The 22,198-nt window shown below is 50.2% G+C and overlaps 1 protein-coding gene across 6 annotated transcripts; it reads right to left on the reverse strand.

Annotated features, from left to right (window-relative positions):
* Positions 1-7,405: 7,405 nt before the first annotated feature.
* On the reverse strand, positions 7,406-20,397 carry NFE2L1 (NFE2 like bZIP transcription factor 1). Of its 6 annotated transcripts, XM_002748480.6 has the most exons (6): positions 20,281-20,397; positions 17,137-18,155; positions 12,239-12,451; positions 11,725-11,814; positions 11,344-11,502; positions 7,406-10,551 (listed from the first exon to the last, which is right to left on the reverse strand). In XM_002748480.6, exons 2-6 carry the CDS (start codon positions 17,644-17,646, stop codon positions 9,205-9,207), a joined length of 2,319 nt encoding a protein of 772 aa, XP_002748526.1. In that variant the 5' UTR covers positions 17,647-18,155; positions 20,281-20,397; the 3' UTR covers positions 7,406-9,204. The 6 variants fall into 6 exon arrangements, with proteins under 6 accessions (XP_002748526.1, XP_035157234.1, XP_078230376.1 ...); XM_035301343.3 differs by lacking the exon at positions 11,725-11,814; XM_078374250.1 differs by lacking the exons at positions 17,137-18,155; positions 20,281-20,397 and adding an exon at positions 14,010-14,299.
* Between the last annotated feature and the right edge of the window lie 1,801 nt (positions 20,398-22,198).

Genomic DNA, 22,198 nt, shown 5'->3' on the forward strand with positions numbered 1-22,198 from the left:
AGGCACAACAAATGTTAAGTCAGCTTGAGAAAATATTCAGAGGTTATTTCTTTGTTTATTGTTTGTTCTATTTTTGAAACAGAGTCTTGTTCTGTTGCCCAGGCTGGAATGCAATGGCACAATCTTGGCTCACTGCAGCCTCTGCCTCCAGGGTTCAAGCAGTTCTCCTGCCCCAGCCTCCCAAGATGCTGGGACTACAGGTGCACACCACCAGGCCTGGCTAATTTTTTTTTTAATTTTTAGTAGAGATGGGGTTTCACCATATTGGCCACACTGGTCTCGAACTCCTGACCTCAGGTGATCTGCCCACCTTGGCTTCCCAAAGTCCTGGGATTACAGGCATGAGCCACCACTCCCAGCCAAAGAATATTTCTTCAGACAGTGGAAAAACATGTTTGTTGGATGGTTTCCATAAAATTGCACCATCACAGATCTCTTGCCCGGGAATTAAAGAGGATATAAATTATCTTAGTTACTATTAGAAAAGGGGAGCTTGCTAATATTGTGAAATCATTATTACCTGAGGTATCCTGTACTGGCAGAGCCAGTAAAACAAAAGTCTTGCTCCTTCATTGTCTTAAGTTTTGTATTGTAAATGGATGGAACAACGACCACAGAAACACCCTTGACAGTGTTGAGTAATAATTGTTCCTGCATTTGATATCGTTTGAAAATTTTGACAACCGGCCAGGCCCAGTGGTTCGCGCCTTTAATCCCAACACTTTGGGAGGCCGAGGCAGGTGAATCACCTGAGGTCAAGAGTTCGAGACCAGCCTGGCCAACATGTTGAAACTCTTCTCTACCAAAAATGCAAAAATTAGCGTGGCGTGGTGGTAGGCACCTTTAATCCCAGCTATTTGGGAGGCTGAGGCAGGAGAATTGCTTGAACCTGGGAGGTGGAGGTTGCTCTGTGCAAAGATTGCGCCATTGCACTCCAGCCTGGGTAACAAGAGCGAAACCATCTCAGAAAAAAACATTGACAGCCAATTTTTTTTTTTTTTTTTTGAGATGGAGTTTTGCTTTTGTTGCCCTGGCACGATCTTGGCTCACTGCAAACTCTGCCTCCCAGGTTCAAGCATTTCTCCTGCCTCAGCCTCCAGAGTATCTGGGACTACAGGTGCCTGCCACCATGCACAGTTCATTTTTTGTATTTTTAGTAGAGACGGGCTTTCCCCACATTGGCCAGGCTGGTCTCGAACTCCTGACCTCAGGCAATCCACCTGCCTTGGCCTCCCAAAGTGCTGGAATGACAGGCGTGAGCCAGTGTGCCCAGCAATTTTAAGTAGTTTTCAATTTTTTATTTTTGGAGAGATGGTCTCACTCTGTCACCCAGGCTAGAGTGCAGTGGTGCTACCATGACTCATAGCAGCCTCATCTTCCTAGGCTAAAGGGATCCTCCCACTTCAGCCTGCTGAGTAGCTGGGACTACAGATGTGTGCCCTAATGCCCAGCTAATTATTATTATTTTTTAACTATTAGTAGAGATGGGGTCTCACTATGTTGCCCAAGCTGATCTTGAATTCCTGGGCTCAAGCAGTCCTCCTGTCTCTGCCTCCCAAAGTGTTGGAATTACAAATGTGAGCCAACACACCTCACCTAATTAAATTTTTAAATACCTATTTTCAGATATGACCTTATATTCCAGAACTCTCAGTTCTGTAGTGGCCATAGACTTGGCTCAGATTGATCTTAAACTCTGGCCATTTGGGGTTTGTCTGTGTGCGCGGCACGTTTTTTTGGACTGTGGCATTGGGAATCTGCATTATAAAGCAATTATTTCTCATAGTAAAAGGGAAAATGATAGATAGCTGGGATTAATGTGCAGGTTTTCTGATGAAGATATATCCTCATGTAAAATTTAAAGCTGATAGGACTGAACTAAGTCCAGGCTCAGGGTTAGTGTTCAACTTAATAAAGGAGTCTTAGCTCTCAGCAATAGAAAACAATTATCAGGGAGAGGCATCCTAGTGTGCCCTTGTGGGATTACAGGAGTTTGACAGAGTAGAGCTTAAGATCCTGAGACAACTTGTCAGTCTGAATCTGCACATCACCTTGTTTTGACAATGTCCAGCATTGAGGTTTTCCCCAAAAAGTTACTACTTTCCTATCTGGTGTGTTAGGTTTAAAGTTACTCGTCTTTCTTATGGATGACTTAATTGACCTTGACCTTGTAAGTTTCCTGAATAAACTGCTGCATGTTGAAAGTAAAGGAAATCTGAAATAAAACCATCCTGCTGGGATGAAAAGCATAGTTCGCCCTGCTTTGTGGGGCAAGCAAAGCAGTGCCTTTTTAAGGCTTTTATTTATTTTTTTGGCTTAGGCTAATGAGGTGGCAAAAGTGAGGCAAGGCTAAAATATTTAGAATAAGTCCTGACAATTCAGCTTCTGTAGTTTTTGGGTTAAATAGCCTGTGTTAAAATGTACAACAGCACAACTGGTCTGCCTTGTGACTTTGTTGGTTTGTATGGTGGTTTGTGATAGTACCAAAGCCAGTTTACCCCAAAGGGATTTTTAAATCCTAGTTGACTTTGACCAAGACTGCCCTTTTTGTTATTTGCATAGCCTAGGGTCAGGCTGGGCAACTTTGAGGCCTGGCTTTGGGACACTAGCCCATTGCTTCAGTTACTGCTTCAGCCCCTAACTGAGGATTGGAAAGTTCAAGTCAACTGTATCGGCCCAGTTACACTTGTGTTTGACACAAAAGGCAGGATGCTAACTCTTTGGTCTTTTCTCCACCCCAAGTGAACTAGATTTTTTGTTTCCTTGGTTGAAGAGCATCTGGAATTAAATTTTTAAAATACCATGTAACCTATCTCCATTCTGCTGTTTAAGTTAGGCTGGAAAAGAAGCAGCTTTAAGACGGTGCAGTGGCTCCTGCCTGTAATCCCAGCACTTTGGAGGCTGAGGTGGATGGATCGCTTGAACTCAGTTCAAGACTGACCTGGACAACATGACGAAACCCCATCTCTACTAAAAATACAAAAATTCGCCAGGCATGGTGGTGCACGCCGGTATGCCAGCTACCAGGAGGCTGAGGTGGGAGGACAGCTTGAGACCAGAGGCAGTTTTACAGTGAGCCAAGATTGCACCACTGCACTCCAGCCCGGATGACAGAGCCAGACCCTGTCTCCAAAAAAACAAAAAACAGCTTTAAGACCTCTATTGGTGTTACGTACTCAAAAAGGAAGACAAAGACTTCTATCCAGCTGATTTTTGAAATCAGACCTCTTTTGCAAGGCACCATACTCTGACACTACTCCAGAGACAGTATGTGTACTAGATGCTATTTCTCAGCTGATTTAGGCAGACACAAACTGAACAGAACAAGGACTAGAACTCATAGTGTTAAGTTTCACACATATCCCCATAGTCCCCAAATGCTCATTTTCCACTCCAAACTTCAGAGCCAGAGGCAAGGAAGATGACTGAGTTCTGTGTAAGAAAGCAAAGGTAAAAAGAAACGTTATTTTTGGTATATTGACAAACTGACAAGTTGAAGGTTGTGGGTCCCCTTCACTTAACAGGGGAGGATCTGTGATAGAAAAATAAGGCTTAACCACTCATGGTCATGAAGCATGTAGGTTTTGCTACAGAATTTCTATACTTGGCTGGGAAAATGACTCACAAAGCAGACACCAATCTAGTACCTATGTTTGTATACAATGGCATATCAATATGGAAACAGGCTTCTAAAGTTGTCGCTCTTGGTCAGTGCCTACAGGATGAGGTGGTGGACTTGAGGGTGGTGGGGATGTTGTTGTTTTTCCATAAGGAACTGTTTGCCAAGCAGATGTGAAGAGGGGCTGCAAGGTTTGGTTTAGCTGGGAGTTATAAAAGCAGGGATGAGGCCAGCTTGACAGGGCTCTATGGAAAGTACCTCCCTGTTCACCTGTTTGTTGGACTAATTATTACTCAGCTTTCCCCAGTAAGGGTGGGGAAATGTCAGCCATGGAGGCCAGTCTTGATCACACTGAAGCATGTCTCTAGATCATGATTTTCCCTCCATAGTTCACTATTCCATTTTTATTGATACTGAAACAGCCCCACCTTCATTGGTGAGATCTATGCAGGGCAGAGGTTGAAAATATGGGTCTGTTTTTATCTCCTTAATATGAGTAAGATGTGAGAAAAAATTTGAATGAAGCCTCCAATTGCTGAAGTCAAGACAAAGTAAGCTTTCCCACACCCACCCAAGTCAGTCACCCTGCACAGTTTGGTCCTTTGTTAAGCCTAAGTCCTGTTTGGCTCCTAGCCTTCCACCAGGACCTCTTCTCACTTTCTGCCTTGGGTAGATGGCTAGTGGTAGTAGCCCTTCCACAGGCCTTGAGTCCTCCTCTCTTCTTCCTGCCAGATAGAGGCTGGAATACCCACTCTACCTGCCAGCAGAAATAGAGGTCAGTTCCACAGCAGTGCTGACCAACTTGGCACCGTGCCCTAGCTAATCAGCACGATCCTAGACAAAACTGTACATCTCTCTAAGGGGGAGGAGCTGCTAACAAAAATGCTCTTTTTTTTTTTTTTTTGAGACAGAGTCTCAGTCTCACCCTGTTGTCGCCCAGGCTAGAGTACAATGGCGCAATCTCAGCTCACTGCAATCTTCGCCTCCCGGGTTCAAGCGATTCTCCTGCCTCAGCTTCCTGAGTAGCTGGGATTACAGGCACACACCACCATACCCGGCTAATTTTTATATTTTTAGTAGAGTCAGGGTTTCACCATGTTGGTTAGGCTGGTCTGGAACTCCTGACCTCATGATCTGCCTGCATCAGACTCCCAAAATACTGAGATTACAGGTGTGAGCCACCTCGCCCAGCCAACAAAAATATTCTTACTCAGAGCAGGGATGACACTAGCAAAGGGGTTAAGTGGAATTTTTTAAATCTCTAAATCTTTTAAGTTAAAAAAGATTACAAAACAAGGTAAAAGTTACAGCCTAATTACTGAACAAAAATACAGTCATGTGCTGCATAACATTTCATCAATGACAGATCACATATGTAATTGTCCACTAAGATTATAATACCCTATTTCTAGTGTACTTTTTTTTGAGACAGGGTCTCACTTTGTCACCCAGGCTGGAGTGCAGTGGCACAGTCTTGGGAGTACAGGTGTGAACTACTGTACCCAGCCTATACTGTACCTTTTATTTTTAATTTTTTCAAATTTTTCTTCACTGTGGTCTTCCTCTATGCACCTTTTCTATGTTTAGATATACAGGTGCTTATCATTGTACTTCAGCTGCCTACAATATTCAGTATAGCAACATGCTGTACAGGTTTGTAGCCTAGGAGGCACCACCATTTAATTTTGTGTAAGTACACTCTGACAAAATGGCCTAACGAAGCATTTCTCAGACTGTATGCTGGTCATTAACACATGACTACATACATTTCTAGAAAGGATATAAGAATATTAAAACAATTTTACTTTTCAGTTTTCTACATATAATTTGTGTTTTTTAAATTATTGGTATGAATTAATGGTTTTCGACCCCTTTTTTTTTGTTTTTTTTTTTGAGATGGAATTTTGCTCTTGTTGCCTAGGCTGGAGTGCAGTGGCGTGATCTCGGCTCACAGTAACCTCTGCCTCCCAGGTACAAGCCATTCTCCTGCCTCCGCCTCCGAGTTGGTAGGATTACAGGCACCCGCCACCACACCCAGGTAATTTTTGTATTCTTAGTAGACAGGATTCACAGTGTTGGTTAGGCTGGTCTTGAACTCCTGGCCTCAGGTGATCCACCCACCTCAGCCTCCCAAAGTTCTGGGATTACAGGCGTGAGCCACCACACCCGGCCTCAAACTAACTTTTAGTTTTGCTTTTTTTCACCCCTTTACGTGTCTTGGTTTTATCCGGCTTACAGACGTTAGTCAATTCCTAATTAGGAAAGAGTTCTTTTTTGATATGACCAAACCTTTCCAACTGGAGGCTGGGTAATCAGGGAGAGGCTCTTATAAACTGAGACATTAAAAAAATCATCTTTTTTTTTTTTTTGAGACAGAATCTTGCTGTCACCAGGCTGGGAGTGCAGTGGTGCCATCTCAGCTACTGCAACTTCCGAGTTCCTTGTTCAAGTGATTGTCCTGTCTCAGCCTCCCAAGTAGCTGGGATTGTAGTCAAACGCCACCACACCCAGCTAATTTTTGTATTTTTAGTAAAGACGGGGTTTCACTATGTTGGCCAGGATGGTCTCAATCTTCTGACCTCATGCTCCACCTGCCTCAACCTCCAAAAGTGCTGGGATTACAGGCATGAGCCACTGTACCCGGCATCATTATTCTTAGAATTCTACTCCACTCCTTAGAACAATTCTAAACATGACTAAAGTAATATCACTAAAGGACACCTGAGCCAGGTTACAGAGTGGTATCCAGTGGATTATTTCACAGCTTCCATTAAGGGGATCATAGCGTCTACTCTTAAACCCTGTCCAATAATCTCACAGAAGATGCCAGGAGCAATGGCTCATGCCTATAATCCTAGCACTTTGGGAGACTTAGGCAGGAGTTTGAGACCAGTGTGGGCAACATGGTGAAACCTTGTCTCTACAAAAATTAGCCAGGTGTGGTGGCATGCACCCATAGTCCCAGCTAGTTTGGAGGCTGAAGTGGGAGGATGGCTTGAGCCCCAAAGGTGGAAGTTGAAATGAATTGAGATCATGTCACTGCACTCCAGGCTGGGAGACAGAGCAAGACCCTGCCAATAAAAAGACTGCTGAGTGAGTGTTCATTCCTGCAGCATCAACTAAACACCTGCCGTAACATGGCCATTTGGAAGTTCCAGCATCCATGCAGAGACCTGAAAGCATTGCAGCTATTCATAGGCTGGGTAGTTGAGCATTCTGAGGGAAAACAGATTCTAGCTCCCTCCGCAGGGGAGGTTTTTTCAGGGTCCTGAACCCTGGCTTCCTGCTTCTTTAGTGGTCCTGCTGCTGCTTATGCAGCAGTCTTGTCACGTTAGTCACTGCCATGGGTTTCTCAGGTTTTCACCATCATGACTACACTCCGATTCTCTGCACCCCTTTGGCAGGTGAGGCCACTAGAGAAATAACAGCGCAATTGAGTTTAAAAGTAGTTTGTAGCAGGTGGACAGGTAAGGAGCTGGGTTAGGTGACACCTCCACTTAGCCTCGCCATATGAGACCAAAAGAACTCTGGATCCTTCCTGAGAGGACTGAGCTGACTAACCCTATGAAGTAGACACTGCATAATGCCTTCCCTGAAGGTTTAATACAGTATTTAAGACTTGCCCTTTAAAGTTCCCCATTGTCAACCTCCCCAGTTCTCCACCCATCTTCCCATGTGAGCTCTGCCTTGGCCACACAATGGCCATTCCTCCCCACAAAAGTTCATTTCCTTTATTCTCAATTTAAATTCAAAGTGGGGAAAAAAATTGCACTTGAGAATGAATCATCCATTTTTATTTTATTTTATTTTGTCATGTGCTCAACAGCATCTCTTTCTCTCTCCCCTCTCCCTGGCAGGTCACAAGAGATAAATTAAAAATAAAATCTACAAGGAAAATAATTTATAGCACTCCTAGGTTCACACCTTCTATCCCTACTGCTCAGTTATGAACCCCCTAACTGGGAATCAGTGCTCTCCTCCCCTTACCCCCATTTCACTCCTGCTTGTCTGGGGTACACAGTAGTACTCCAGAGCCAGGCAGGGGTGGGGGAAGCAGTGGCAAACAGTTAAAATAAAGACATTGTGGTCCTGGAATCATCTGGCCGCCTTGGCATTCCCATGTCTGCCTCCCCCAGGCAGCCCTCCAGGAGCCTGTGCTAAGCTGGGGCTGCGGAGAAGCTGTCTGTGGCTGAGAGCTTGTGTGTTTGTGGTGGGGAGTACTCTCAGCCTGTCACATGCACTTCTCAATCTTCTAGAAAGAAACCCAAAAAAGAAATATGACGACCTCGGGACAGAGGAGAAAGATCCCAAGTGTTCACACAGTTACACGGAGTCTTTATGGCAAAGAGAACATTTAGCAGCTTTGAATATTGGGGCATCTCCTTTTTACTCAACACAAGCATTCTAGACCCTATAAGTCAAACAGGGCACAAGCCCTAAAAAAATCAAAGCGCCAAGAAATTCTAAGACTAGGTTTTTTGTTGTTGCTGGGTTGTGTAATTTTTTGTGTTTCCCCAGTGACAAGCCCAATTTTTGGTAGGCAGAGGCCCTAGGGAAGGGTCATTCCCCAGTGTTGTGCTAAATCCTCCCTCCATCATTCCCCTGCCTCATAGCAGTCCCTGAAGAGGAAGGCTGCAGGCACAGTTCCCAGAGCACTGCCAGCACCCTACTCCAGCTACAGAAGAGCTCAGGCGGCTGGTGAGGGGTGGGGAACACAAACACCAGACCCAAGGAGGATGGCATTCACATGCAGGCTCTGATGGAGACAGTGGGAGCCTCAGCTCAGGGGTGGCTAGAGCATGGAGGCAGATGGAGTGGCAAGGCAGTGAATGACATGCGTGACATTGGGGCTGCTGCAACATGGGGCCACATGACCTTTTCCTGTTCACTCTTTGACCCTAAATCTCCAAGCCAGTGTTGGGGCCCAGTGGCTCCATTCGATTGAAACATTCCAGCTGATGATACCCAAGAGCTCCCCTTCAGGGATGACAAAGTGCAAGGAGCAGAAAGAGTTAACATCGCCCCTCCCCACCCCCACCCTGTGTCTGTGTAACCCCCACTGGGGTGAAATGGGGTTTATCACCAGTGACCTAGGCCCACCAGAGTCACTCAAACCTGCTGCCTGGAATCCTGGCCAGAGCCAACCTTAATCTTCCCTTTGATTTTTTCCCACTTTGATTTTTGGGGTTTCCTTCTCTTTGCCTCTTTCCTGGAATGAAACTTTCTGCCACCTTCCCTTCCTCTCACAGGTCCATTCCTTCCCCTTTGTCGGCCTTTGCTCCACACAGCTCCTCTACCTCCAGCAACTCCACCACCACCCTTGCCTCACAGGAAAGTGGTAGGGTGAGGACCCTGTCCGTCCAAATGGTCTAGCTACTTCCACTCCACCCAAGTAGAGCTGAGCCAGCCAGTGCCTGTACCTGCCTCTTCCTGTACACTGACCCGCAGTCATCCCATCTGAGAAGATATATTGGATAAGAAGGCATTAAAGTTCCCGCTGTAGCTGTAGGTCCAGGTCCAGGTCCAGGCCCAGCCCTTCTCCAGTTTCGGTCTTGGTGGGCATCAAACCCCCTTCCTCCCCAGGCTCACTTTCTCCGGTCCTTTGGCTTCCTCTCCTGCCGCCGGGCCTGCTGGTCGGCCATCGTGCGGGGGATGAGGAGGACACTGCCGTCCCCAGCGTACTGGAGCGCGTACTGACTAGGTGAGTAGGGTCGCCCATTCTCATCCCGCAGCCGCCCAAACACCTCCTGGTACAGGCTCTGGACCTTCTGCTTCATTTGCCGCAGGGAGCGCAGGAACTCCACTTTCTCCCGCAGCAGCCGGGCTTTGTCGCGCTGCAGGTCCTCCACATCACGCTCCAGATTCAAGATGGTGTCCAGCTTGCGCTTGCGGCAGTTCTGCGCCGCCATCTTGTTCTTGCCCCGGCGCCGGATGTCTCGGATGAGGCTCAGCTGGGCTTCGCTCAGCTGGTATTTGGACAGTAGCTCATTGAACTCCTCCACAGGCAGGTTGATGATCTTGTCATTGGTGAAAGGAATCTTCATGGCTCGGGCTCGGTGCTCATCCCGGCTCATTTGCTTGTCCAGGAAGTCAGCCTGCTTCTCCTTGCTGCCTTTCTTGAGGGCACTGGGTGGTGGCAGGTCGGCTGAGTCCAGGGCACTGGGTGCCATGTTGTATGTGTGGTTGTGGCCCACATGCTCTAGGTAGGGCAGGCAGGAGAGCTGAGCCGGATCCTGATAGCTCATGCGGCAGAACTTGGAATACTCAGGCTGGTAGCCCACAGCACCCTCGGCCTCTTCCAGATCCAGGGTCTCAGAGTCAGAGCTGTAGCCAACTGCACCTTCCTCAGAAAAAGAGGAAGATGCAGAGGAAGAAGAGGAGGAGGAGGAAGAAGAAGAGGAGGAAGAGGAGGAAGAACTGCCTTCAGAGCTGCTTAGGGAAGAAGGGCTATGGCTGGAGTCTAAGGAGAGGCCTGAGTCAGAGTCAAATTCCTCCTCCAGCTGGGAGGCCTGCACAGGGTTAAAGCCTTCTTCAATGGCCAGGTCCATTAAGCTAATCTCATCCAACATGGCTTCATCTAACAGACCCCCCAGTGGGTCAGGAAGCTCTGGGCCTGCTGTGTCATTGGCTGTGCCATTGAGCTGGGGTGGAAAGAAGAGCCCTGTTAGGTTGGTGGAGCCGAAGGTGGAGTTGAGGCTGGTGGAATTGCTGGGGACCAATGGGAGCAGCGTGGAGCTACTGGCCACAGGCAGGCTTTCCACCTCGGGGCTGAAGAGTAAGAAGTCCTGGCTGCAGCCCCCCAGGGATGCCTGATGCAGGCTGACATTCTGATTGATGGGAGTGCTGGGGGCAAGGCTGTAGTTGGTGCTCAGTGGATCTCCAGAAGGGGTATTGTACAGGATTTCACTTGCTGATGTGTTCACTTCCATGGCCTGGGAGGGGAGAAGAGCACCACTGTTCACTAGGAACTGACTCCCTCCCCTGGGGCTCACACACTGCAGGCACCCAACAGAGGCACAGCGGCTGGGTGTAAAGGCAAAAGACTAGAAACCAAAACCCACAGTGTCAGCTCCTGACCGAGCTTCATCCACTAGGCCTTGCAGAGATGGGTTTTTCCATGTATAACCCTAATATAGGACTGACCAGCTTTTCCTCATTTTTGGCTAGACTCCCCCCATCTTGGAGGGAGAGGAAGAAAACACTACCTTGTTACTGCAAAATCAACACAAGTGAAAAGAACACCCAGCCTTACGTCAGAAAACCTAGTTGCACCACTTGCTGTGTGACCATGGGCACATCATTTAACCTCTCTGAGCTTCAATTTCCTCACCTTTGAAATAATAAAGGCTGAATAGATGATTGTGAGGGCCAAGTGAGAGAACGATGGCTGTAAAGCACCATGTGAATGTCAGCTATTATTAATGCAGAACCTTGGAAGCACTCAGCAAAGTGCCTATTTGCCTGAAGGAAAGGAAGAAGGCACACCTTCAGGAGGCAGGCCCTGATTTGGAAGGCTGAGTCCTGAGTTTTATTTAACCCAAACCCTACCTGTCTCCACCTCCCTTGTCCCAAGGAGACACCTGGACAGGTTTCCTCTCAGTGTCCCCACTTTCCTATGGATCAGAGACAGTATTACTACTTCTTTCCACAGAGATGGAAAAGCAACTGAGTGCTAAGACACCCTGTGCAAAATCCAATAGGTTTGTGCCATTTGACAATCCTACCTGCATTTCCATGATGGACATGAGATCTTGCCACTGCTGTTCCAAATCAAATGGTGACTCTGTCCCAGTCAGGAGAGGAGACAAGAGGTTGTTTTGAAGATCTGGGGGCTCACTCTCACTAGGCACTGCTTCTGTTATGCTGGAAATGTCTGCTGGAAACTAGGGCAAAACATAGAGTCTTTAACAAGGGGAAGGAAAGACTGTGTGCATTCTTCCCAGAGACTACCATCTGGAGTCTGTTTCTGTTCTTCCTTCCTCTGCATTTACCCCCAGCAGCCAGGACAAGGCCAGAACCAAGAGCTGGCCCCTCAGCCATGAAGGAACACACCCGGTATAGGCTACTCTGCTCACTTGGTGGGCTCTCACTGGAGTCCTGCTCACCTCAGCATTCTCCCCAAAGGGGCAGGTGGCTTCCAGCAGCCTAAGGCACTCTTCCAGGGACAGGGCCGTCTGGTCCTCCCCACTAGGCACCTGTGGCAACAGGAACTGTAAGTCTGACTCGGGCCTTAGCTGCCTAAGGCTGAAGCTTCTTTCTCAGAATGGGTGGAGGCCTGCAGTCTCCCTCCCATTCCCAGGCTAATGGCTGGTCCCCAACCCCAAACTCCCAGCAACAGAAGGGAGACTGGAAGAGTCCTGAAGCAAGCAGGAAGATGCTAGATGCTCTGCCTCCCTTAAGCTGTCTGTTGCCAAGGCCTGGCCCTTCTGCGTCTGCTGCTTTTCACTTCCCTTTCCAAGACAGCCACTGGGACTAACAGACCCAACCCAAAACAGAAATTCAGGTCCACCCCACACACAAACTGTCTTCTCTAAAGGAAGTTTCTGGAAGAACTCCAGCCTGGTTTTTGTCAGGGAAGAAGGGACAAGAAGAGAGCCCAGTGAGCAGAGGTGATGGTACCTGTACAGGGAAGCTCTCCCCAGTCTCTCCATCCACTAGCAGGTTCCGTGCCAGAGCTTCCGCGCCCTCGCCTGCCCAAGTGTCCTGTTCGCCTCCATCTCGCAGCTCCTTCTCCACATCCTGCTCCTTCTGGCGATGACTATAGTCAAAAACCTCACGCCCAGCCCCCAAATCAATATCCTGTCGCCAAAGGATGTCAATCAGATCTATGTCCTGAAAGACAGATCACATGACTTTAGCTCTCAGGAACCTGGGTCCTTTCCTTGTCCTGCCCCTCAGAGGTTCCTCCTAGTGTCACCCCAGCTAGTCCTGCCTTTACCCCCTGGTCCCTCTGCACCAGCAAGTGCTCATTCATCTATTTCCAGACACTATCCCCTCACCACACAAAAAAAAGAGCCACTAGCAAAACCATTAGCATGACTATCACCATCAAGGTGGGAATGATTAGGATGTGGACTAAGACACACCTGGCCAAAAGGCAGGGCCACCTCACCCCTACACAAAGAAGGGGAACATCAGGAGACACCTCTCGCTTTGGGAATCAGACCCCTTAAAACTTGGTTTGGTGGAAGCTGGCCATGGCAAGCAAGAGCAAATTGTCATGCAGAACTGCTTAGCAGTGGCCAGGCTTGCATCAGCCTTGTGGTGCCATTTCATTTGCATAAAGGGGTGGGGTAGGCTGGAGAGGAAAATCCCTGCATTTCCAACCACCTGATGCAACCAATGACAACGCCATGCTGTCTCCAGCCCTTCCTAAGGCCATTCCCCATTCCCCAGCTGGTAGCAAGAGTAAGGCTGATACCCACAACTCCTCAACCCCAGGCTCACCTCAAGATTCATCCCTACCAGAATTCCCACTCTCAGAGGATCCCCAAGGGGGCATCCCAACCCTGCCCAGGCTAGCCTGTGTCCCCTCACAGCAGGGCTCTCACTCCCTTCCTCACCACACCCCAGAACTAACCAACTCCCCATCAGTCAACCCACTCAAGGACATAACCCCCATCACTGCTCAGCTACAACTGCCACCTTGGCCACCAAAATGCCTCCCTCCCGCTCTGCCCTGGTGGCTTGTGAACAGTTGCTGCACCAACTGCCACCCCCACTGCCAACAGCATAGGGCCCCAATAAATAGAGCTATTTCGGCTTCCTACATATGGCACCCCCCTGTAGTCGTGCCCTCCCCACAAGCCTGAAGAAACCCTAAAGTGTTGCCTTCCATCCAGGGAATAAAATGCAGACACACACTTTCCAGAACACAATTTCCTTAGATCAGACCCACCTCCTCCCTATCTCTAAGCTGGTATCCCTTTCCCATTAACCCTCCCTGACCCTAAGACCTCCCAGATGTAATACTTCCTTTAGTCTACCCACATACACCAACCTGAACAGAAGCCCTGGACCCAGGAGCAGAGGGAGGCTGGGCCACCCCGTGACCAGCCAGCAAAGAGTTAAGGGGCCGGCTGCCTTTGGCATGGCCCCCACCACTGTGAGAGCTGCGGTCCAGGCGGGTCATGGTCTGCGAGATGAGCCCCAGGGCAGCCGGTGCCGGGAAGCCGGACAGGGGGCTGCAAGGAGCTCTTGGCTTTCAGGGAGCACACCAGGCTGGAAGGGTGGCCCCTTGCTAGCTCCGAGGGGCCTGAGGAGGGTGCCCCGCCCGTGATGCTGCCTGGGCGGCCCAGCCCAGCCCCCTTCCTCCATCCTTAAGCAGCCCCCTCCCACCTCAGAACCCCAGTTCCACTCAGGCGCCCAGCTGCCCCCACCCTGAGCTCACCGCAGAGGCTGCAGTGAGATGGGACTCCCACCCCATGCTCCGTGCTCAAGCTGCAGAGGAAAGCAAGCTCCCTCCTGGGCCTATCCTCCCGCTCCTCCCTCTCCCCCTCCCCACGTCCCCCAAACTTGTTACCTAGGCTGCAGCAAGGAGCCAATCCCCTCCCCCTCCCACCCCGCAGGTCACTGCTGAGGCTGCAGAGAGCCAATCCCCTCCCCCAGGTCAGCAGCTGGGCTGCGGAAAGAGCCAATCCCCTCCCACTGTCGTTACCTAGGCTGCGCAGAGAGCCAATCTCCTCCCCCAAGTCTCCGCTGGAGATGTGGAAGGAGCCAATCCCCTCCCACCGCCTGTTACCTAGCTGCAGACGGGAACCAATCGCTGCATCAGGGCAGCTGGAGAAGCTGCCGCAAAGAACCAGCCCATCCCTGGGCCGCCTCCGTCTCCTTGAGGAGATGCGCCCAGGGGCGGGCAGCCCCACCCAGCCCAGTCAGTCAGCTGGGGTGGCGCAGTGAGAGCCCTGGGGGAAGGGGTGCCACTCTCCTCCCTCCTGTCGCAGCTTGCTCATCCAGCCCACTCAGGTCTGAGCATACACTCCTCCCCAGATTCTCTGGGAATCTAAATTCTTTGCTGGAAGTGGAAGGACTTTTCCCATTCTTCAGGAAGGCAGTGGCCAGTTCTCAAGGCCAGGGACTTACTGGCCAGGCTGGGTAGGAACCCAGGGCACACAGGCCCACCATAAGTTTTGTCACCTCAGAATAGGCCAGACTAGGGAAAACGGAAGGCCATTTTCCCCAAATGCAGCAATGTCACAGTGCTGGCCAGTCCTAGCCCTAAGCAAGAGGAGGGGACACACAACCCGGAAGCCCTACACTTAGGGTGACAGGTGCTCGACATTCTCCTGGCCACAAATGTCCCCATTCCCCTTTTACCCTGGCTTTGTTCAAGAGCATTCTCTGCCTGATCCCTGGCCCACATCTAATCCAAGCAGGAAAGAAGCCCCTCACAGACTCAGTATCACAATTCAGACTCCCTGGATTGGTCTCTCAAGGGGAAATTTAGCTCCCTCCCCACTGCTGCTCCCCTGGAGCCTAAGGTCAGGTCAAAGAGACAGTATGTTCTCTCTGGTCAGTCTGCTCCTAGCCTGAAAAGAGCTGTAAACAGGCCACCCCCCTGCTCTGGGCAGAATGCCAATCTCAAGGGGAATCCTATCCCTGACAAGGGCCTAGGCTATGGCTGTCCATAGAACAGGCCTGGCAGCAGGAGAGCACTACCACCCCAGGGATAATACCGGTTCCAGCAGTGCCTGTCACATGCTCTGGACCTGGGTATTTTTATCTCTGAGTTGCTGAGGAAATGTTGTTCTAGACACATAATAACTCCCTTCCCCCATACCCAGCCTGGGCCCCTAATGCTGACCCATCCCACATCCCAAAGGGAGTCCTAAAGGCCTGAGATAAGGAAAAGCAGGACCTTCACCAGGGCCAAGAAACAGGAAGGGAGCGTCAAAGTCCCATCCCATCCTGCCCCAACCCACCCAATTATGTCCAAAACATCCCATCCCATACCCATCCCAAAAGGAACTGATATGGAGCTACCCCTGCAGGGTTTCCAGGAGCAAACTCAGTTCCACCCACCCCTGGGGGAGCTACACTGGGGCAGGAGTATGGAGCAAAGACTGGGAAGCACATTTTAGAACACTGTGCCAAGACTGGAGCCCACTTGAACTAAAGGGAAAGGGCATGCGGAAGAAAGGTGAAGTTCCAAGAGGTCCTCTAAGAAGCTAAAATGAGAGGCCCTGAAAGGTAAGAAATGTTCCTGGCTCCTGCGCTTAGATAATCCTAGTCCCTCTCAAAGCAGGTCCACTATGAGCCATTTGAACACAGAGCAGTGTCTCAGTCCCTATATTACTGACACTTGGGGGCAGACAAATCTGTTGTTTTGGGGTGCCCTGTGCCATTTCGGATGTTAAGCAGCATCCTTGGCCCCTACCCACTAGGTCCCAGTAGCACCCCCACCCAAAGTTGTGACAACCAAAACTGTTTCACCATACTGGCACCTGCACCCTCGGGGACAAAATCACCACTGGCCTAGAACAAGCCATACTCTTTGACAGTCACTAACAGTCAGAGAACTGAGCTCAGGAAAAGTCTCCAAAGCAGGGAAGGAGGGAAAACATGGTTTGACGTGGCAGGCAGAGGAGCCAATTTCTGCAGCATCTGTAAAACTTTTTACATTCTTCCACATTGCCACCTCCAAAAACCCAGTCAGGCCTTTTCCTTCCCTAATGGCCAGGGGGAGTGAGGTAGGCCTTTTCCTCAGCTCCTTAAGGCTGGGTGGCAAGCCAGAGCCATACAAACCCACAACTCAAAGCAATCTTATCATGGTGGGGCAAAGGCACCAGTAGCCATTTGCATCTTAAAAGGCAAAGGACTGCATCACTTTCTGCTCAGAACAGAATGTCAGGCATGTGACAAGAGCTAAGGATCTCTTCTAACAGCTCAAAGCAAGTTGACTTGGGCAGCAGAAGGCAGTTTCTCTTCCAGCTCCCAGCCTTCTTTTCCCTACTCCCTGCAGTGGGCCTTTAGCAAAGAATGGAAGACTTGGCCCTCTCCTGGCCAAGAATAACTATTCAAGTCTACCCCTTGGCTCAGGCCCAGGAGGTCTGAATTATCACGACAATACAACAGGCCTGACCACAAAGGAGAACTTCAGGGTATGTCTGTGTTCTGATGTGGGGGGAGGTAAAAGGCAACAGTCCGTAAGTATTTGTGTCGTAGCAACACATGTACACTGCATCAAAGCCCAACACAACATGACTCCTCCCCCACCCCAGGCCTCAAGCAGTCATCCTGAAATCCAAGCAGTAAACACCCTGGCATGTGTAGGAACCTCCCACTGCCATGACAGTACATTTAGTTAGGTCAATGGTTCAACACAGGGAAATGCTCCCAGCCCCCAGTCCTAATGTCAGACAGTTCAGCCCATCCCTACACAAGAACAGTGCCTGAGGGCCCCAATGGAACCTGTCTGGCTCTTTACAGGGCTCAGGGTTGTGACCACAATCCTTCAGGACCAGCCCACTCCCACCCCCAAATCCCAGGTCCCACCCACCCACCACAGGTCCACTAACCTCTTTGGTTAAGTCTCCACTGACTGGAGGGGCTACAGCCCCCAAATCCTCCAAATCTTCACCGAATCCCTGTTCCGTTTCGCTTTCTCGAACCCCGTTGTCTGAGCCTGTCACATCTTGGAGGCCACTGGAACTCTCGAGAGCGAGGCCTGAGTTGGGCTGACTGCCAGAGACAGACCCCTCTGGGTCTCGGTGAACCAGCCAGGCATTTACCTCAGTGGTTGGCACCTGGAACCTGTCCAGGGCCCTCACCTGACTGAGGAGCCGCCGGGCAGTGAAGTAATTGTCCAGGTCTATGCTCTTGGGGTGGATACCATAGCCATCCAAGGTATTCCTCAGGTTGTGGAACTGGGTCTGAGTATAGGCAGAACTGGGCCCCAGGATGATCTCCCGGAGTGGGGGGAGCTGTGAGGTCAGGTAAGTATCCACGTCCACCCGTACCCCAATCAAACTTAGCAGAATGGTGAACTGGAGAAGTCCTTCCGTTAAGTATTTCTTCAGAGAAAGCATTGCTGAAGGACCAGAATGTTTATGCTTTTTGGTTTTTAAATCTTCCAAAAGATAAATCAAGGCCACTGCTCTGCCGCTCCAGCCAGCAGGTTACCCTGCTCGGTGCCAAACCCCGTACCCCACCCTGGCAGAACACAAGGGCTGAGCTCCCTGATGGCCCCAGAGGAAAGCACACCCTGTGGAGCCAAGGCCAAGGCCACACTCCAGACAACATTCACTTTTCCCTTCTCGACACCTCACCTCTGAAAGCGCAACTGTTCCTAACCCAGTCTAGGCCCTCACGGCCCACGTGACTTACTGTCTCCACAGTCCGCATATAGTCACTTCCTCACTCACATTAGTTGTCTGCTCCGTAGATTCCACTGCAGGCTGTTCTCAGGAACAGCTGATGGATTTTTTTTCCTTCTCCTTCTTAATGTTTATTTTGTTTGGCTGGAGCTACAGGACTTTTGTCTTGGATCAGAGTGTCCCGCCTCCTCCACACTTACCAGGGGGGTTTCCAGAGAAACCTGAAATGGCAATCACAAAAGCAACAGGGTAAGATTCCATACTTTTCACATCATGATCAGGGTAGGAAATCTTCACAGAAGGCAGAAAACACATTCAAAAGTCCCTTTCACTTTTTTTTTTTTTTTTTTGAGAGTCTCATGCTTTGCCCAGGCTGGAGTACAGTGGTGTCATAATCTGCACTCGCTACAATCACCACCTTCCAGGTTTAAGCCGTTCTCCTGCCTCAGTCTCCCAAGTAGCTAAGATTATAGGCGTCCACCACTATGCCCAATTAATTTTTGTATTTTTTGTAGAGACAGGGTTTCACCATGTTGGGCAGGATGATCTCAAACTCCTGACTTCAGGTGATTTGCCCACCTTGGCCTCCCAAAGTGCCGGGATTACAGATGTGAGTCACTGTGCCCGGCCTAAATGCCACTTTTAAAGGAAGAAAGGACTACTTACATTCTCAGGAAAAAAAAACCCAAAATATAACAACTGATCATAGATGTAAGAACTATAAAAGAAAAGGACTGATCACAAAGGATCTCAGTTACTGAATATTAAACGTGCACTATTCTAAAAGGTCACTTTCTTTGGATAAGCAGACAATGACCAGGGCATCTAAAATATCTTACACCTCTGTCTTATTTACCAGTCCTCCTCCCTGCTACAGAAGCATTACCCAGCTTCTATTTTTACATGAGAAGCCCATTTCCTGTCTTAAAAGTAAAGCAGGATTTTCACCTCTCAGGAGAAAAACCACCTATAACAGTTGTCTTTTCCAGTTCAAAAAGGTGAGATTATTAAAGGGTAAGAGTGTGGAAGGACAAAAGGACAATGTTCAGGCCACCACTTCACCCAGAAGAAGAATGTCTTTTGCTTTCTGAACTTTGAAATCCAATTTCCTTTTCCTAACCTCAGAACTTAAGAAAAGAAAAAGGCCGGGCACAGCGGCTCACGACTATAATCCCAACACTTTAGGAGGCCAAGGAGGGAGGATCACCTGAGGTCAGGAGTTCGACAACAGCCTGACCAACATGGTGAAACCCCGTCCCTACTAAAAATACAAAAGTAGCCGGGGAGGGTGGCCCATGCCTGTAATCCTGGCTACTTGGGTGTCTGAGGCAGGAGAATCGCTTGAACCCAGAAGGTAGAGGTTGTGGTGAGAGGAGATCACGCCATTGCACTCCAGCTTGGGCAACAAGAGTGAAACTCCGTCTCAAAAAAAAAGAGAGAGAGAGAGAGATGGGGGCCTACCACGCAGGGCTATTCCATCCAGAATTTGCATAGGCAGGTTTTATTTTCATTCATATGACCTTCTGAGCCAAAGCAGAAGGATATGGCCAAGTTCTCCAGCCAGCCTGCCCAGTGCCGAGGGGGTAAATCTGTTTCTAGTCTCCACTTTTGAGCTTCCATTAATCTAACAAACCAAGACGTGTCTACCCCTCTCCTCTCCGGCGATGTAACCCATCTAGCAGACAGACACACACACCACACACACACACACACTCTCTCACTCTCTCTCTCTCTCTCTCTCTCTTCCCCCCCCCCCCGCCTTTGGTCAGAGTAAACACAATTGCGACCCAGAATTCCTGCTTACGCTACACTCCCGTTCTCACGCAGTTTATTACTAAAACCTCCCAAGAGTCAATTAAGTTCGAGAAACCGGACAAAGTCCCTTAAAAATCGAGTTAGGGGCACGTCCCTGGCCTGAGGCTGGTCCCACCCTGCCCGGATACCCGAGTCCGGCTGAGACCAAGTCGCCATGCCCACTCTCGGCGCCTGAGCTTCCAGCCTCCTGGGGCGGCCAGCGAACAAGTGCTACGTCCCTGGCCTTGACCCACCCTTACAGCAAACCCCACCCCGCCCTCCGTCCCGATGGCCCCACCCCACTCCCAAGTCCGGGTCTCACACCACGCCTTCTCGTGCCCTCAACCCTGCCCAGTCCATCCCACCCCGGAGCCAGCTGTCCTCGGCCCCGCGCGCGGCCCCTCCCTTTCAGGCCCAGGGCCCGGCTCCGGCGGGAACCCCGCTCGGCCCCCGCCTCCTGCTCCTCAGCACCATCCCGCAGCCCATCGCCCCATAGGCCTCCGCCCCGCGGCGCTGCACCCCTCCCTTCCGGGAATAGAATGTGCCCGATACCCGCTGCTGAGCTCGGCGTCCGCGGCTGCCGCCACAGCAGGCCCTCAGCCCGAGACCCGGCCTCGCCGCCGCCACCGCCGGCCGGCCTAGAGCTCCCCAGCCTCCGCTTCCCTCCCCGCCCCCTCCTGCCACCGCACTCAGAAGCCCGCCCGCCGCAGGCAACCCAGGAACAGTTTCTCCAATCAACGGGCCGATACTATGGCCGTCGCCGGATGTCCTTCTGATTGGCAGCAGAGAGGGCCCAATGGCTGAATGTACCTCCCATCTCCGGGCACGATTTCCCAAGACTGACATAAATTCAGGCCCAATGGGTGCCTAGGCCCGCCCCGCTGCATGGACCCACCAATGAGTAGGGCGAAGGCCCTAGTGCCTGGCATTCTGGACCCCCTCGGCCGCGCGTTTGCGGCGGGTGGTGGTAGCGGGCTGGGCACCTGGTGAAGTATCCAGATTGGGCGCTTCCAGAGCTTTCTGTGGCCGGGCAATGAGACCCTAGGGCAGGGAATGGGAGGTTGTATCGCCGTCGAAGTGCAGAACTCCCCTCTTGAGGGTTCCCACAGTGACTTGCAAAAGTCCAGTGAGACCCGAGAGCGCTGAGGCGGGGCACGAAGCATGTGGTTCTTGCGGTTGCGACGCTCGAGCCGCCATCTTGGGTGCTGGCGGCGGAAACCAAACTTCCTCTCGGGGCGAACCTGGAGAAGCCACCCCAGCAGTGAGGGACGGTTGCGCCTCATGGCTCAGGCAAGGGCACCTTCTCGGGAACAGTCCTGCGGACGATTGTCATGAGGGTGGTGGGACGTTGGTGGTGTGAGAGATGTGGGGTAACGGCGATGGAAACACTCCAAAGAGCCGCCCTCGCTTGGCCCCCCTCCAAACTCATCTAATCCCACGGAGCTTAGTCCTGCTTTTTAAGGGACGTTTCTCAGTTTCCAGTTTCTCCAGTCCCATCTGGTTATATTTTCAAAACACGTTTGTGACTCTCAAACGTTAGTTTACTCCCAACATCACTTGGGGAGCTTCTAAACTTAGGAATTCCGAGGCCCCACTCGAGAGTCTGATTTTGTGACCCTGGAGTGGCGGCCCGATAACCCGCCTGCTGGGTTATTTAACGCAGCTGATGCGAAGACCCCATTTAGGAAATCATTGGGTTAGCGTTTGCAATGCGTTGCTCCCAGCTGTGGGACAAAGGTGTCAACTTAAGTTCTGTCTTCTTGGAAGACCCCCTAATTTATGGGTGAGTCAGTCCCTGAATAAGGACAAAGCCAACTGATAACCCAGTAAATGATGGAGCCCATTTTGTGCTTGCAGAGTTAGGAGGCTCACTTTGGGGCGGTTTACAGATTATTAAATACTTTCACTGTGTATAAACATACACCAGCAACTACTCATGGAATTCTTAAAAAAACTTCTGAGCTAGTTTACCGTTTCAAAGACTAACTCAGAGAACATGTCTTATCTATTCCAAACTGGACTCGAACTCCCGGACTCAAGCGATCTTCCCACTTATAAGGGACTACTGGACACCTGTCTCCCAATAAATACTTGAGTATTAACAAAATGAGGACTAGAACTTTGTGCGTTAACTGTTACAACTTAGTAGACACTCAAATACTGAGTACTTGAAGGGGGACTAGAGCAGGCAGGCCTGTGATTTTCCTGTTAAAAGCAGAAGTTAACCACACCTTGGAGGATGTATAGTTTTGAAGGATATGGCATGTTACCAATAAAATAGAGCATTCTGTCCCTGAATTAGTGAGACAAGACGGGTATTGTGTAATAAAGGAGGAGAAATTTAGTTGTGGCCATCAACTCTAAAAATCAAGAAGGTTGAGAAATACTGTAAAACCATAGAACTGGGCTGGGCTCAGTGGTTCACAGTAGCACCTTGGGAGACCGAGGGGGGAGGATTGTGTGAACCTGG

This window comes from Callithrix jacchus, chromosome 5 (assembly GCF_049354715.1).
Source record: "Callithrix jacchus isolate 240 chromosome 5, calJac240_pri, whole genome shotgun sequence".
Lineage (NCBI taxonomy): Eukaryota > Metazoa > Chordata > Mammalia > Primates > Cebidae > Callithrix > Callithrix jacchus.